Below are 17,851 nucleotides of genomic sequence, written 5' to 3'. Positions count from 1 at the left end.
TACGTCGGGCGGCTCGACTGAAAACCGTAGAAGCGTGATTCAAGAAAAACTGCTGCAGTGGAAGTCGCCTGTACCGCCTATGGGTTCGGGTGAAGCCGGTGAGGCCACCTTGCGGGGGGAAAGAAGCGGCCTGTCAAGCAGCGCTGTTCGTGGACTTTCCCAGTGGTTTTTAATTTCTTAACCGATTTTCAGGTTCTAATGCTAGACGGTGGGCTATGGGGCGAGCCATGCTGGAGGCCTCCGGATCGCAGATATCCGAGTACTGGGGTATCTATTTCATTTTATTGGCATCAATATACAACTGCCGAAAAGAAGAAAACAATTCGCGCAATAATTAGCGTTTGTTCACCTTCTTTAATGCAGTGTAGAACTTAATCAATCATAAAAGCTGTCAGAACAAAAAGCAATTAAAAACTGAAAATATAGCATGAGAAATAGCCGCACATGTAACAAACCGAAATATTCATTATTATCTTCGTTATCATCAGGTGTTGCTTTAGCACCTTCATTGCATGGAGGGTCTCGGAACTGTGGTGGCGGCGGTTTCCCTTTAGCGTAATGTATAAAATTTTCCGTTACTATAGAGCAAGGCAATGCTAACCTGCAACTTCATTTAAACAAGAAGGGTAAGGCTAACATGTCCGCTGCTTGTACGTCAACTCTCCTAAAACAGCAGAGCGCGCTAACACATTTTGGAATCCGCACAGCACCGCGCAGGGGAAGATACGACGACCCCAAGAACGTAAGCGGCGTCGACTGGCGTTCTTTTGCCTCTCGCAAGATGGCTTCACTTGACGGGCGCTCCCTTCACTCCGGCAATGTTGCTTTAACCTCCCCGTTCAAGACACATGGAATTATTCCCCATTTCCGGCGGCGTTGTCTCCACTCCTTTTTAAATGAAAAGATATTGGTCCATAAATATTTTCACAAACAACTGTTCAGTTTTTTTAATTTTCACTTTTTCTTCCTGTTTGGCTGTTGCCTTGGCTCTCTTCCTTGGAATATCGCTTAATTTCTCAACTCCTTGCATCTCTTGTTTCCAGTGGCGAATTCTGCGCGAGAAGTGCTGTACAATTAGGGAAAAACCAGACGAGGTAACGAGTGACAGTCATATTGCTTCTTAGTTTAGCGGTTATTGCAGGGTTCGATGATGGACGCTGTTTCGCATGATCTTATTTTCCACCATATCTAACCGATGTCGCGGGTATATGGTTCCGATAATCAGCCAGCCTCGCGGGGCGCCGTCACTCGCGAAAATAAAGAAGCAAAAGAAAAACTTAAACGCAACTGGCCTATTCTCCGGCCGCAACTCGTCCCACGAGCACACAGACCAGTTGACTACGAACCGAATCCCTTTCCTGGTCCCTGGATCAGTCTGAACGAAGAAGGTGGAACTAGCAAAGCAACAGCGATGCACGTGACTGATGGTGACAACTGGACGAATCTCGAGTTATTCGAGCGGGCACCGAATCGATGAGCGACCTGGCCTTCAAATACCAGGAGACGCCGATAACTACAGCCATCCAAAAGGAGTGAAACATGCAGCAAAATGTTCACCGCGGAATACCCATCAAGTCTCAAGATTGATTTGGCGGCGCTTTTGGACTGTGTGTGAGGAGTGATGGCAGGGGGGGGGGGGGGTTATGCCGCCCAATTTCTCGGGGGGGGGGAGGGAGCCGGTCCTCCACGGGTCCTCTCCCCTGGGTACGTGCCTGGCACACGTACAGTACAGGCTGCGTGCCGAGTTACGTGCTGCGAGCTTGCCGTACGAAGCGACAGTCCAGAAAACGGCGTGGTCACCTTACGCAGTGAACGGCGCGCTTTGGCCGCTATCACAAAAATGGCTGCGCCATTATCCACAAGAGCGAATCCAGGCACGCCTTCTACAGAAATTTTGACCACGTTAGCAGGACACGCGCGTGGACTTTGGCACTTTGAACGGGGCGAAGTTCTTGCATCTTGAACTGCGACGTTCAGTTTCCCTGGTCGGATGGTGCGGGTCGCATTGGGAAGAGCGAGCGTCGGCAAAGGGATGGCGAGCGACGACGATTCTGCGAGGTTGCGAGGAAGCATACGGTTAGAGGAAGGAGCGGCGTACTGGCAGAAGGGCTGGCTGCCCTACTGGAGCGACCGAGAGGAATCGCTAAAAGCTTGAGGGCGGCAATCTCGCGCGACGTGTCTGGGAGTGCAGCAGGAATAACAGATGGGACGATTGTTAGGCGTCCTCCAATTATCAGCTCTCGGTGCGGTCCAAGCTGCAGCATGGGCACCCGTTGGGACTGGGTCGAGAAAGGCGCTCGCGGAGGCCTGCGTGCTGCCCTCGCATTCGTAAGAGGCGAGGCCATAGGCAGGACTGGCTGCGCATAGGAGCGAGCCGTGGCGACAGGCTGCACTCCCAGAGTAAGGTTTCGCGGCTGCAGGCGTCTTGTGGTTTGCAGAAGGGACAACTTGAGTGACGTCTTCGGAAATGAGGATGCGGAGCGTGTTTGGAAGCCGGGAGGTGGGCTCCTGAGTGTAGGGGACTAAAGAAAGTTGGCGGGTAACTTCCACACGCACGAAGTCCTTGACCTACTTAAAGAATCAGGATTGGTCGTACATGGTGTCAAGGCTCGCCAACGAGTCGTCGCTTCGCGGAGGACGCTGCTCGAAGCGCGCTGCTTCCTTTACTCATCATAACTTTGGCATAGGCTGACGACTTCAGAAATTGTGCGCGGGTTCCTGGCTAGGAGCATCTGGAATGCGCCGTCATCAAGGCCTCTCAGTATGTGGTGAATTCTGTCAGCTTCGGACATGGCGGCGGTGACTCGTTTACAAAGGTCCACGACGTCTTTGATGTAGCTCGTGAACGTTTCTGCCGCCTGCTGTGCTCGGGTGCGCAGGCGTTCAGCGCGCACCTTGCGAACAGCGGGTCGGCCGAACACTTCCGTAAAGGTGGTCTTGAAGACTGACCATGTGGGTACGTCATTTTCGTAGTTGTGAAAGCAGAGTTGGTCAACGCCAGCCAGATAAAAGATGACGTGGGTGAACTCCGCTGGGTCATCCAACTTGTTGTGCGCGCTCACCCGTTCGTACGACGTAAACCAATCTTCCACGTCTTCGTCGTGTGCACCACCAAAGATCTTGAGGTCCCGTTGTCGTGGAATGCCGGTGCAGGTGGCGGACTTTGACGTCGGCACTGTTTGTGATGAGCTGTCGGTCATGGCGGGCGCCAGCGTTCTTGATCGCAGCTCCAGGGTTTCAAGCGACGGGGCTTAAAGCCCCACACCTCGACCAATTAGCGGCTCCTTATGTAAAGGCCACAGCAACCGGGAACGGCGAGGCAGCCCGGAGCACCGTTCAAAAATGACACCAGCAACCAGCAGCACGAGCAGAGCCGAGCCGCAGGTTGTCCATGCAGCTGTACAGCGAGACACGTCTTCTTCTTCACAATCACGTCATCCTCCGCGACCGCTAACAGCTGCCAGGAGAGTCCTTTCAGGACTTCGTAACTGCGCTACATACGTTGGAACCTGCTTGCGTGTTCGGCGCTGGGTATGACAAATACCTGCGAGAACAAATCCTACAGGGCGTCGCGTGTACAAGCGTTCCAGAAAGGCTGGTCTGCGAAGGACCTCTATTAACGCTAAAGAAGGCCGAAGAAATCGGAGGAAGCGTCGAGCAAGTTCACAAAGAACTGCAAGTCTTCATTGGTTCACCCGTGGATCGAGTGTCGACGCAGCGTGAAGGTGGTGTCGCTAGCCGTCGCCTTCCTCGTCCGGGTGCTCAAGGTGGGTGTCCCGGTCGCGTACTTACAATTGCTAGTAGGTATAGCGGGGCGTGGCACTTTCGGAGACGCCGGACGTTTGCGCGCATGCGCGAGTAAGAGTGGGTGCGAGAAAGAAAATGTAGGAACTTTTGCTCCTTAAATATGACTATTTATTAAGTCTGTGAATATATGAATATATATTTATGAATATATGAAATTTCTTAGCGCGTGTTGCATGCGCTTGTCCCTAGGCGTGCCGGAAGAAGTCGCGGGGCGAAGTAGTGCTGAACGGAGCGTCGCAAGTTGGCGGCTGGACGTAACTATATTTATTAATCGTGTTTGTTTACTAATTGAAACGACGTGTCATTTTGAATTATTGGCGCCGCCTCGAGGACACCAAAGCGGCAACGAGGCAGCAAAGCTAGAACCAGGACTGGTCCGTAGGTTGGGGCTCGCCGAGGCCTGCGCGTGCCAGGAGTGTATAAGATCGGCTGTCCGGTATTGCCGAACAGCCAATTTTTTATGCGAACATTCCATGCACGCTTCGGCCTCCGCGGCCCCAACCCACGGGCCACCCTGCTTCCAGCTTTGATCCCCCCGCTACCGCTTGAATGCCCTCGAGATCCTGCACCGCCTGCTTTATAATAACCTCATGTGATCTCCTGAGGCCTCCGTTTGCCGGTTACATGTGCCCTCCTGGAGTGGTGCTTGTAAAAAAAAGCAGTCTATCGTCACAACGAAAAAAGTGACCCGCAACTTATACAGCACCAGTCAGAAAACCTTCCGCTTTCGGACACAGTGATCTCCAAATGAGGCGTCCGTGCCTACTGTCTCACCACGCGGGCAGCCAGCGGTGGAGCGTAAACAAACTCGACCCTGCTCCGCAATGGCGCAATGTCTAGGGTATAAACGCATACAACACGCGCTAAGAAACCTCCTCCGTAGTGCCTAGGCAGAGTCACATATTCAAGGAGCGAAAACCCCCAGATTTTCTCTCACGCCTGCCCTTACTCGCGCCTGAGCAGAAACGTCGAGTGCCGCGAGGAACCCCCCGTCCCGCTGTATCAACTAGCAATTGCAAAAATGCGTCACGGCCAACCTTTTTCCTCGGCCGGCGGGTTCAAGGTGGCGCTAAACAACATGGCGGGAAGCCGCGATCTGGGAAAGGCGACCAACATGGCGCCCTGAACGAATTTGGCGAAACCAGTCAAAACGCCACAGTCCATTGCTACCGGTGTGGATCAACTCACCACATAGAATGCGATCCAGGCTGTCCGGTCAAGCAGGTCATCTGCAGCACATGCAAAAAAGTGGGACATTGTGCTGCAGTTTGCCATTCACGGAACCGAATGCACCGAGCGTCTGCGGCACGAGCTCGGCTGATTTCCTCTTCTGCGGAAACAGAATTAGCAACTGCAGTCTCGTCCATGCTAACAATTCAAGCACCGAATTCCCGTCCAGTAATAATATGCGATGAAGTCCTTATTGCAAACAATTCGCTGAAGTTTCTCGTGGAGCTACGGTTTCTCTGATGAACAGCGCTACGTGCGAAGAACACTTCAAGGGTTTCCCATTGTCTGATTCGAGTCTTCAACACAAGAACTACTCTCAGCAAGAAATAATACATTCTGGGCAATCCTCTTTGGTTGTCAAGAACCGCAACAAGGCTGCAGTAGTGACATTTCACGTCACGAACCAGGGCACTGCGGGTCTGGACGCTATTCAAGCCCTGGACATCAATATTCAAGGATCATCAATCACTTGTGATGAAGTGTCAGGAACTCCACCTGATCTGGCTGTCCAGTCATCGACTGTACCACACAACGCTCGAGCAGAATTCCCTAATCTGTTCCCAGTACAACTGGGACTTGTGAAGAGCTTCATCCACGACGTTCGTCTTCGAGCTTCAGTGCAACCAGTCTCAGCGAAACTACGCCCTCTACCGTGAGCTAGTCTCCGCCGAACTGCATCCTCGGTCAGCGGATATTGTAACGTGGTAGCGACATTAAAGAACACAGTAGCAATACTGTGAAAGGCGAAACTAACTTTTTGGGGGCGAACCTGTGCCCACATAAACAGGCTAAGCTCAAAGAACGGCGACAGCGGCGAACACAGTCGGCGATCGTCGAAATCTGATCAGCATGTCAAGCGCGTCGGCTTTTATAGATCAGTCGTCGAACGTTCCCCAGTAATCGCTGGGACCCGCGTGCCTTCCACAAAGTTCTACACCAGTCGCGTCGCGCATAAATGCAATCAGATTACACAAGGTTCGGCTACGACAGTCAGCGGATAGAAGCATCGATAACATTCTAGAAACTTCCGAAACATATAGGCGCGTCCTCCGCTGAGCGACAAGATCTCTTAGATGGTAAAACTGCTCACCCGTAAACGATAAACGAGTTCACGTGTAAATATCATCGAACGCGTGTCAGGGTACGAGCGGATTTCCCCGCTCGTCGTGGTTTGCAAGAAAGACAACTCCCCTCGACTTTGCGTCGATCTCCAAGAACACACCAATGCCATCGTGGCCACTGGCTTTCCGCTACCGAGAACTGATGAACTTTTGCATCGACTTGCTGATGCCACTGTTTCCAGTTCGATGAGTTATAATCAGGTTCTGTTATCTGAGAAAAGCCGTGGGCTTGCTACTTTTGTCACACATGACGGTCTTTTCCGCTTCAAGCGTGAGTGTTTCGGTTTAGCATCTGCGCCATCCGCTTTGCAGCAGATCATGACAGCTGTTTTAAAGGACCGTCCAAGCACCTTGTGCTACCGAGATGTTTCGATTTGGGGCCGCACACAAGTTGAGCATGATAAAAATCTGCAAACTATTCTTTTCAAATCTCAGCTGTTCGCATAAAACTGCAAAGTGTGTAATCAGTATCCCAGAGCCCACTTTTCTTGGACATAGGTTCAGTGCAAACGACATTTCGCCGTTGGAAAACAAGCTCAGTTGCCAATTCACCGCAGCCAACTGACCGAGGAGTCGTTTCATTAATTTCTTGGTTTCAAGGGACAATACGCTAAATTCGTCGGGCGTTATGCTGAATTGGCAGAGCCTCTCAGAAAGCTTCTAAAGCAAGGACAATCTGTTGTTGTGGTTCAAGATACTGAGTACAGCTTGCAATCTATTAAGCATGTGGTTGCATGCGAATTTAGCGCTTACGTCAAAAATGGCTGAACGTACATAGACAGTCGACGCGCAGCGAAATTACTTTCAACCAGCACTTCACGTGTGCGAGTACGTAACTTGAGTAAGTCTGGAACTAAATACTCAGGTCCATTCATGGTCCACCGTAGGGTAGGTCGCAATGCTTTCGAGCTTGAAAACGGCAAACGTTGGGATGAGTTCAAACATGTGAAATATCCGCCACGACAACATTTTCTTGAAAACTTAGCCAAAAGGAGTCATTCTAGCGACTACCCATAACTTGGGTCTTGGTTTCCTCAAGACGGGTACAAGTACGTTACTTCACTTTGCCTTTATGTAGAAGTGCGGCGTGAAATGTTCTTAATTGGGTTCATTCCTTTGTTCGAACAAAATAATAAGGCGAACGAAAGATATGTCTGCTGTCGAAAAAAGTCCGTCATAGGTACATGTACCTCAATTTCCTAATGTCTAAAAATGCTTTCATCCACCTAACACTTGAGTGTTACGGTGGTTACATGCGATATAAAGCGACAACTCATTTTCAAGTTAACTGACATTGCATGTAGTGTTAGACAATTTTCACTGCTTCTGTCTGTCCATTTGTCCAATGCCCACTAATAATGTGTAAATGACACGTGTCCATAAGTTATACAATCTGCAAAAATTTATCCTTTGTATGGCTGCCTGCAGTGTATTTCTTCTGTAAGACCCCCCCCCCCCCCCCATTTCATTGCCTTTCTTTACTCTCGCTTTGAGCGAGGAGAGCGAATGGCCCATTTCCTTTTAAGGCACAGCTGATGCGATGTCCTCAGTCTCGATTTCTTAATGGCTGTGACCGCTAGCGCCACTCCGCGCACGACGCTGCAAGCGTACCCCGTGGTGTTCCCCTTTTTTAGCGAAACTCAGTCTTCGTTTGATACTCGCGAAGAGCCGCCGTCCTTTATTCTGCAGTGCCCCGGCCGTTATGCCCGCGTCGTAGCCCTCCCGTCGGTCGGCCTCGTACTGACGCCGCTACACTACAGAGCTTGCCTCATACCTTGAATGCAGCGTGGGCCAACACGACGGCGGCAGTGTGTGCGAGCAGCGCGTAGCGGGCGCGGTCGGGATCGACGACACCGTCGTCACCACCTGCGCGCAGCGCCAGGGGCATGTTGCGGTAGTCGCGCGCCAGGCAGTCGAGGAGCTCGTCGAGCGTGCGCACCGCACGCTCGGTGAAACGTAGCAGGGCGCTCTCGTCAGCCGCACCGTCCTCGAACAAAACGGGCACCAAGGCGGCGTACAGCCGAGTCGCCATGCGGGACAGCTCGAAGGCGAACACGGTGCCGTTGCCCGGCACCGATGTGTTCACGATGCCGAACGGCACGTACACCGCCTGGTGGCCCGGGTTGAACCTGTACGATGCCAAAGCAGAGCCTACTCGACTATATGTCAAGACAAAAGTTTAGCAGTTAGAGGTAAAACTTGAAATTCCAAAAAGCGGGGGCACGTAACCTCATACCGCACCAGCGGCACACGTAAGATTTCTTTATTTCGCGAGGCTCGAAATGCACGCAATAAAGATACATTACCGCGTACAATGTCTAGTACACCTACAGACTATAATTCGGTGGCTAATCCTCGGTATACACTTTTTCACCGCAACACGTACTTTCGCCACACCACTCCAGCTCTCCACGAACGTATTAAAGCGAAAAAAACCTCAGTGCCCTTCCACTCTATCAAGAAGGATGACCAGCGAAGCCCCGTATGTGAGCCCCTTAATGAGGAATTGCACATCCGCCGAGGGCAGGGCCAGTATTGCACTATATTTGGGATCGGTCCACGTATGGGGAGTGCTTAACCTATGCTTCACCTCCACCGCGGGTCGGGCCGGTATTGCACTATCTTCGGAATCGGCCACGTATGGGCAATGCTTACCGCCTGCTTCACATCCGCCGAGGGTAGGGCCGGTGTTGCACTATATTTGGAATCAGCCCACGTATGGGGAGTGCTTAATGCCTGTTTCACCTCCTCCGCGGGTCGGCCCGGCATTGCAATATATTTCGGATCGGCCCACGTATAGGGAGTGCTTAACACCTGCTTCACCTCCGCCGCACATCGGCCCGGCATTGCAAATATATTTGGGGTCGGCCCACATATGGGGAGTGCTTAACGCCTGCTTCACCTCCGCCGCGGGTCAGCCCGGCATGGCTATATATTTGGTTTCGGCCCACGTATGGAGAGTGCTTAACGCCTGCTTCACCTCGGCCGCCGGTCGGGCCAGTATTGCATTATCTTGGGGATCAGACAACGTTTGGGGAGTGCTTAACGCCTGCTTCATCTCCGCCGCAGGTAGGGCCGGTATTGCACTATATTAGGGATCGGCCCACATATGGGAGTGCTTAACACTTGCTTCACCTCGGCCACGCGTGGGGCTGGCATTGCATTATCTTGGGGATCGGACAACGTATGGGGAGGGCTTAACGCCTGCTTCACTTCCGCCGCCGGTCGGGCCGGTATTGCACTATATTTGGTATTGTCCCACGTATGGGGAGTGCTTAACAACGGCTTCACCTCCGCCGTGGGTAGGGCCGGTACTGCACTATATTTGGGATCGGCCCACGTATGGGGAGTGCTTAAGACCTGCTTCACCTCTGGATCAGGTAGAGCTGGTTGGCACTAATTTATCAGCCCACGTAAGGGCTGCGCTTTACGCCTGCTTCACCTCCGTCGCAGGTCGGGCCGGTATTGCACTGTATTTGGGATCTTCCCACCTACGGTGAGTCCTAATGCCTGCCTCACCTCCGCTGCGGGTAGAGCCGATATTAAACTATATTTAGGGTCTGCCCACGTATGGGGTGAGCTTAACGCCTGTTTCACCTCTGCCACGGGTCGGGCCTGTATTGCACTATATTTGGGATTGGCCCACGTATGGGGAGTGCTTAACACCGGCTTCACCTCCGCCGTGGGTAGGGCCGGTACTGCACTATATTTGGGATCGGCCCACGTATGGGGAGTGCTTAAGACCTGCTTCACCTCTGCATCAGGTAGAGCTGGTTGGCACTAATTTATCAGCCCACGTAAGGGCTGCGCTTTACGCCTGCTTCACCTCCGTCGCCGGTCGGGCCGGTATTGCACTGTATTTGGGATCTTCCCACCTATGGTGAGTCCTAATGCCTGCCTCACCTCCGCTGCGGGTAGAGCCGGTATTGCACTATATTTAGGGTCTGCCCACGTATGGGGTGAGCTTAACGCCTGTTTCACCTCTGCCACGGGTCGGGCCTGTATTGCACTATATTTGGGATTGGCCCACGTATGGGGAGTGCTTAACGTCTGCTTCACCGCGGCCGCGGGTGGGGCCGGTATTGCACTACATTTGGGATCCGTCCGCGTATGGGGAGTGCGTAACCCTTGCCTCACCACCACTGCAGGTCGGGCGGGTTGGCACTATTGGCCTCGAGCTCCACCACTGGAAAAGCTGGCGCCACTGTCGGCGTGACGTGCTAGGAGGGATCACGTGGACATAGCGGCCGCGTCGGCTGCTTCGGGTGCGCCGAAGCGAGCTGAAAACGAGTTTAAATTCCCTCGTACGCTGCGGTCCTCATTTAGTGGCGAAATTGTCCCGCTTCGAGTGTCTCCTTTACAGCGCTTGAAAGCACTACAATAAGTAGTGGCTGCCTTTGAAGGCGCGCAACATGGTAGGCTACTGCTCGGTGCCGCAGGGCCGGACGCACGTAACGGAGGCCGGTGTCAGCCTTATTCACACGTAGCCGCAGGACAAGAAGCTGCGTAATGCTTGGCTCGCGAAACATAAAACCGGCACACAGTCATCGGCTACAACTCGGGTTGCAGCAAGCACAGACGCGAGGAAAATTTCTGCTACGGTGCCCGGTCTGCGATGTTCTGAAAACTCGCACTGAGACGCTCGCCCGAGTCCGCTGCCCGACTAATGTCGTGACGGTTTGGTCTATGAACTTGTCGGTGCTATAGATACTGGCAAGTTCAGTGGAGTGGAAAGGGAGCGGTAAGAAGCACATTTAAAGAAAGCATGGCATATGGTCATGTTTGTGTTATGAATTAATGCGCTAAATTACAAAAAAGGAGCAGCGGGAAATTGCACGCTGAGAACACCGATAAACATACAATGCGACGCAACTCGAGAAATAGTATTGAAAGGTCAAAGAATTTAGAAGAAAAAAAAAATATTGAATCGTCGCGACGGCACATCACAGTCCCCGTAGGCGTCGAAGTCTCTACAATGAAATTATTTTTGAACAGCTGTCATAGCGCCCACGCAACAATGGTTGCTTGTATACTGTCAAATGCTCATATTCTGCGGCCTAAAGCTCATGGCACGGTGCGAAAACGCGCGCGCGATGAAAACGAAACAGTGCGCGGACAAGCATGCAGACGCGCAGTCGGTCGCTGCGAATCTGCGCGATCGCTGCATTGAGGCTTCGTTCTATTACACTCCTTTTGGTTATACAAACACTATAAGAACATATTTCACATAGTTTGCTCTCAGCGTTTACCTACTTTTCACGCAAGAAGCCGGTTCGGGAGACTCCATCGCGGCGACCGCGCGCAGTGGCGTTCACTGTACGTATTCGGTAAAGAGATAGCGTCTGTAAGCGATTGTGTGCTTTCAGTTTGTCCAAGATTATTATTTAGACAGTAATAAACTTCTCTCGTTTCGAAAGTACTTACAGAAATGTCCGGGAGAGCTCGCGCGTGGTGTTTTCAGTGAGCGCTGACAGCAAAACCTCTGAGGAGCGCGCCACGTGATCCCTCATAATACGCCAGCGAGGCGCTTCCGATAGATGGCGACTCCGTAACTCCTCGCCGCCAATACTTATCGGCCCAAGTATGGGGTGTGCTTTACGTCTGCTTTACCTCGGCCGTGGGTGGGGCCGGTATTGCACTATATTTGGGATCGGCCCACGTATGCGGAGTGCTTAACCCCTGCCTCACCACCACTGCAGGTCGGGCGGGTTGGCACTATACTTATCGGCCCAAGTATGGGGTGTGCTTTACGTCTGCTTTACCTCGGCCGTGGGTAGGGCCGGTATTGCACTATATTTGGGATCGGCCCACGTATGCGGAGTGCTTAACCCCTGCCTCACCACCACTGCAGGTCGGGCGGGTTGGCACTATATTTATCGGCCCAAGTATGGGGTGTGCTTTACGTCTGCTTTACCTCGGCCGTGGGTGGGGCCGGTATTGCACTATATTTGGGATCGGCCCACGTATGCGGAGTGCTTAACCCCTGCCTCACCACCACTGCAGGTCGGGCGGGTTGGCACTATACTTATCGGCCCAAGTATGGGGTGTGCTTTACGTCTGCTTTACCTCGGCCGTGGGTAGGGCCGGTATTGCACTATATTTGGGATCGGCCCACGTATGCGGAGTGCTTAACCCCTGCCTCACCACCACTGCAGGTCGGGCGGGTTGGCACTATATTTATCGGCCCAAGTATGGGGTGTGCTTTACGTCTGCTTTACCTCGGCCGTGGGTGGGGCCGGTATTGCACTATATTTGGGATCGGCCCACGTATGCGGAGTGCTTAACCCCTGCCTCACCACCACTGCAGGTCGGGCGGGTTGGCACTATACTTATCGGCCCAAGTATGGGGTGTGCTTTACGTCTGCTTTACCTCGGCCGTGGGTTGGGCCGGTATTGCACTATATTTGGGATCGGCCCACGTATGCGGAGTGCTTAACCCCTGCCTCACCACCACTGCAGGTCGGGCGGGTTGGCACTATATTTATCGGCCCAAGTATGGGGTGTGCTTTACGTCTGCTTTACCTCGGCCGTGGGTGGGGCCGGTATTGCACTATATTTGGGATCGGCCCACGTATGCGGAGTGCTTAACCCCTGCCTCACCACCACTGCAGGTCGGGCGGGTTGGCACTATACTTATCGGCCCAAGTATGGGGTGTGCTTTACGTCTGCTTTACCTCGGCCGTGGGTAGGGCCGGTATTGCACTATATTTCGGATCGGCCCACGTATGGGGAGTGCTTAACCCCTGCCTCACCACCACTGCAGGTCGGGCGGGTTGGCACTATACTTATCGGCCCAAGTATGGGGTGTGCTTTACGTCTGCTTTACCTCGGCCGTGGGTGGGGCCGGTATTGCACTATATTTCGGATCGGCCCACGTATGCGGAGTGCTTAACCCCTGCCTCACCACCACGGCACGTCGGGCGGGTTGGAACTATATTTATCGGCCCACGTATGGGGTGTGCTTAACGTCTGCTTTACCTCGGCCGCGGCCCACGTGTGGGGAGTGCTTAACCCCTGCCTCACCACCACTGCAGGTCGGGCGGGTTGGCACTAATATTAATCGGCCCAGGTATTTTTGTTTGTTTGTTTGTTTGTTTCTTTATTCAGACACACATTGCCTGGGTTGAAAGGACTAAAGGCAGATGAACTCTGCCTGACTAAGGTCCCTCCACCCATACATTTGCTCAGAAGCAGTGAGAATAAAAAAAGAAAAACAACGGCTTTGTACATTAAAGCGCCACAAAAAGATTTTCATGAACAGAAGTAACATCGCGATCAGGCATCTTAAATTGAGTAACGGAATCACACAATAATGCATCAGCAATAAACCATAACAAGAACAAACGCGTACATAAATGGCAACATATTAAAAAGTACAAAGTTTGTGCAAGCGTTATACAAAATTTAACGTAACCATTCCTAGCAATGTATAACTGTTAGAAAATGCAGCAGAACACAGAGGTTATAGAACAATAAAAAGGCTTTTTTTTTAAACTCAAGAACTTATTCAGGACAGAGTACCAGATAGTAAGTACATTGTAACATTTGTCTTGAAACTGTGGATAGAAGTACATTTTTCAATAAGTTCGTGGATATAACTGTTGTTGCGGAGAAGGTTAGGTATAAGGTAGATCAATGTTTGATTACCGTAAATGGTTCTGAATACCGGTATTCTAAATCGCTGGCGTCGGAGTTCATAGGGAACATTAGTAGGGTAGCACTGAGCCATATAACTACTCAATTCATTTCCAATTTCCTTGCGAATATACAAGGCGAGCTTCAGATTAAACAGTTCGTTAACTGTAAGCAATTTAAGCTTGTTAAAAAATGGCGCAGTGTGTTCAGTTGGTTCCAGATTTTCTATGCAGCGAACAGCTCTCTTCTGTACAATTTTTAACCTTTCAAGGTTCGTTCCTGAAGTCGTACCCCATATTAAGAGACAGTAAGTGAGATGAGAATGAACTAGTGCATAATATAACTGGAGCTTTAGCCAGTTTGGTACCAGAGACCTAAGTTTATATAAGACAGAAATTGATCTAGACATACTGGCATGTACTTTGTTGATTTGCGGTGTCCAACTGACGTTTTCATGAAAAAGTACACCTAAGAATTTAAACAACGGGACACGCTCGATGTCATTATTTTTAAATCTAACAGAAATGGTGTAATCTTCGCGTTTATTTCTGCCTTTGAAGAAAATATATTTAGTTTTACTAACGTTTAATTCTAGCTGGTTACACTCAAGCCAGTATGAAAGCGATATCAACCACTCGTTCGCCGCGATCTCTAAATCTCTTAAACGGCTGCCAGAGAAAAACAAGCTGGTATCATCCGCATACAGAACTATAGAGGAAGTTTGTGGTACCGGCACGATATCATTTATGTAGATAATAAAAAATAGTGGACCGAGTACAGAACCTTGTGGTACACCGAATTTCAAAGGCTGCAGCTGAGATTTATACCCGTGAAGAAACGTATATTGTAGGGGTGTGCTTTACGTCTGCTTTACATCGGCCATGGGTGGGGCCGGTATTGCACTATATTTGGGATCAGCCCACGTATGGGGAGTGCTTAACGCCTGCTTCACTTCGGACGCGGGTGGTGCCTATGTTGCACTATATTTGGTATCTGGCCACGTATGGCGATTGCTTAACGCCTACTTCACCTCGCCGCCAGTCGGGCGGCTATTGCACTATATTTGGGATCGGCCCGCGTATGGGGAGTGCTTAACGCCTGCTTCACCTCGGCCACGGGTCGGGCCGGTATGGCACTATATTTGGTACCGGCCCACGTACGTTTAGTGCGTAACGCCTGCTTCACCTGGGCCACGGGTGGGGCCGGTACTGTGCTATAATTGGGATCGGTCCATGTATGGGGAGTGCTTGACACCTGCTTCACCTCCGCGGCTAATGGGGCCGGTATTGTACTATATTTGGGATCGGCCAACGAATTGGGAGTGCTTGACACCTGCTTCACCTCCGCGGCGGGTCGGGACGGTATTGCACTATATTTGGGATCGGCCCACGTATGGGAATGCTTAACATCTGCTTCACTGCGGCTGCGGGTGGAGCCGGTATTGCACTATATTTGGGATCCGCCCACGTATGGGGAGTGCGTAACCCTTGCCTCACCACCACTGCAGGTCCCGCGGGTTGGCACTATATTTATCGGCCCACGCATGGGGTGTGCTTTACGTCTGCTTTACCTCGGCCGTGGGTGGGGCCGGCATTGCACTATATATGGTATCGGCCCACGTATGGGGAGTGCTTAACGCCTGCTTCACCACCACTGCAGGTCGGGCGGGTTGGCACAATATTTATCGGCCCACGTATGGGGTGTGCTTAACGCCTGCTTTACCTCCGCCGCAGGTCAGGCCGGTATCGCACTATATTTGGGATCGGTCCAGGTACGGGTGTGCTTAACGCCTGCTTCACCTCGGACGCGGGTGGTGCCTATATTGCACTATATTTGGTTTCTGGCCACGTATGGGGAGTGCTTAACGCCTACTTCCCCTTCGCCGCGGCTCGGGCGGGTATTGCACTGCATTTGGGTTCGGCCCACGTATCGGGAGTGCTTAACACCTGCTTCACCTGCGCGGCTAGTCGGGCCGGTATTGTACTATATTGTATTCCCCATACGTGTGCCGATTCCATACGCCTGTATTCCCCATATGCCTGCTTCATTTCTGCGGCGGGTCGGTCCGGCATTGCACTATATTTGGTATCGGCCCGCGTATGGGAAGTGTTTAACGCCTGCCTCATCTCCACCGCGGGTTGTACGGGTATTGCACTGTATCTGGGATCGGCCCACGTATGGGGAGTGCTTAACACCTGCTTCATCTCCGCGGCTGGTCAGGCCGGTATTGTACTATATTTGGGATCGGCCACGAGTTGGGAGTGCTTGACACCTGCTTCACCTCCGCCGCGGGTCGGGAGGGTATTGCACTATATTTGGGATTGGCCCACGTATGGGAAGTGCTTAACGCCTGCTTCACATCCGCCGGGGGTCGGCCCGGCATTTCACTGTCTTCGGGATAGGCTCACATAATGACAATTAACGGAAAGCTTGACTAGCTGTTGCCACTCCGACAGGTAGTTGAAGGCATTGAAGACACTGTGTAATTTCTGAGCGAACAGTACGATGAACTGCAACAACTAACGGAGCGAAATGAAAATGAGATCAAGGGTCTAAAATGCAGAAACCAAAGACTTGAGGGAAACGACAGTGAGGTCCATCAGCTTCACGTTGAAATTGACCAACTTGAATGAAGGACCCGCCGCTCGGTCGTGGAATTTCATGGGATTCAACACTCTGAATAAGAAAGGAAAGCCTGCTCGAAAAGCTAAACGAAGTAGCCGTGCAGCTCGAATTTCCACAGCTCTCAGAAAATGACGTTGTTTCAGTTCACCGGCTGCCGTCAAAGAAAAAAAAGATACGTAGTATAATCTGTCGCTTCGCGATACAAGCGGATAGGCACCACTGGTGGAAAAGCAGAAAGAAGTTGCGTGAATCGAAATACGATGCATTACTGTTTGAAAATGTGACAAAAAGGACCCGTGATTTGCTCTTTCAGACAAAGATATGGGCGAAGCGAGCCAACTACAAATATGTGTGGCACAGCAACGGCCGCATTCTTGTCCGAAAAACCGACAGTGAACACGCAGTGGTTGTTCCTACCGCGAGGGATGTTTATAAACTCGCTTAAAAACAGTGCTTGATAACGATGACTTGTGAACGTGGGGAGAATTACATATTGCCACACGTATTTAAAAATTAAATTATGGGGTTTTACCTGCCAAAACCATTTTCTGATTATGAGGCACGCCGTAGTGGAGGCTCCGGAAATTTCGACCACCTGGGGTTCTTTAACGTGCACCTAAATCTAAGTACACGGGTGTTTTCGCATTTCGCCCCCATCGAAATGCGGCCACCGTGGCCGGGATTCGATCCCGCGACCTCGTGCTCAGCAGCCCAACACCATAGCCACTGAGCAACCGCGGCGGGTATTGCCACAAGTATTCAGTGAGCATTTAGGTAAAAAATTTGTGCAATCCTTTAAATGCTTTCATCTAAACATCCGCTCAGTTTCAAATAAGAAAAACGACCTCTGGCTATTTTTTGAAAAGCTAGGCCAATGATTTGATACGATACTATTAACAGAAACATGGTCAATGAACGATACAGCTATTTACCGTATCCCAAATTATAGTACCTTCTACTTAAATCGGTCGTACTCTCGCGGAGGCGCAGTATGCATCCTGGTAAAGGAATTATTCGAGTGTGACTTATTACTCAATTTCTCCGCAACAACTGACTATGAAATTCTAGCAATAAAAATGCATAACTCCGTTATTATAGTGTGTTATCGCCATCCCAATGGTAGCGTTAGCCATATTATTGATAAATTAGAAGAAATCTTTCAGTTGGTAATAAAAATCGGCTTGATTTTATTTACGGCGGGGACATCGATATTAATATGATGGAAAACGATTCCCTAACTTTACAATTAGATATTTTACTGAAAATGAATGGTTATATAAATGTAATAAACTTCCCCATTAGAGTTACTGAAAATTTATCATCTTTAAATGATATTTTTTTCACAAGTATCATCCGTGAAAAAGTTATGGCGAGTGTATTTGCCTATGACCTCAGTGGCCACTTGCCTATATTTATTTGCGCCAAAGGGCATG

General features: G+C 51.0%; 1 protein-coding gene and 1 pseudogene across 1 annotated transcript in view; one reads left to right on the top strand and one right to left on the bottom strand.

Annotated features, from left to right (window-relative positions):
• Positions 1–15,387, bottom strand: part of LOC140213421 (neprilysin-1-like) — a 53,699-nt gene extending 38,312 nt beyond the window's left edge. Inside the window, exons 1-2 of the mRNA XM_072284638.1 lie at positions 15,353–15,387; positions 7,933–8,317 (exon numbers count right to left, since the gene is read on the bottom strand). Of these exons, the coding sequence (XP_072140739.1) occupies positions 7,933–8,317; positions 15,353–15,387 (420 nt within the window). The remainder of the gene's footprint in view (positions 1–7,932; positions 8,318–15,352) is intronic.
• Positions 15,388–16,204: 817 nt separating this feature from the next.
• Positions 16,205–16,863, top strand: LOC126519234 (uncharacterized; annotated as a pseudogene).
• The last annotated feature ends 988 nt before the right edge of the window (positions 16,864–17,851 follow it).

Source organism: Dermacentor andersoni, chromosome 10, assembly GCF_023375885.2.
Source record: "Dermacentor andersoni chromosome 10, qqDerAnde1_hic_scaffold, whole genome shotgun sequence".
Lineage (NCBI taxonomy): Eukaryota > Metazoa > Arthropoda > Arachnida > Ixodida > Ixodidae > Dermacentor > Dermacentor andersoni.
Note: the sequence above shows the minus strand (reverse complement) of the source record. Positions and strands in the feature narration are given on the sequence as shown.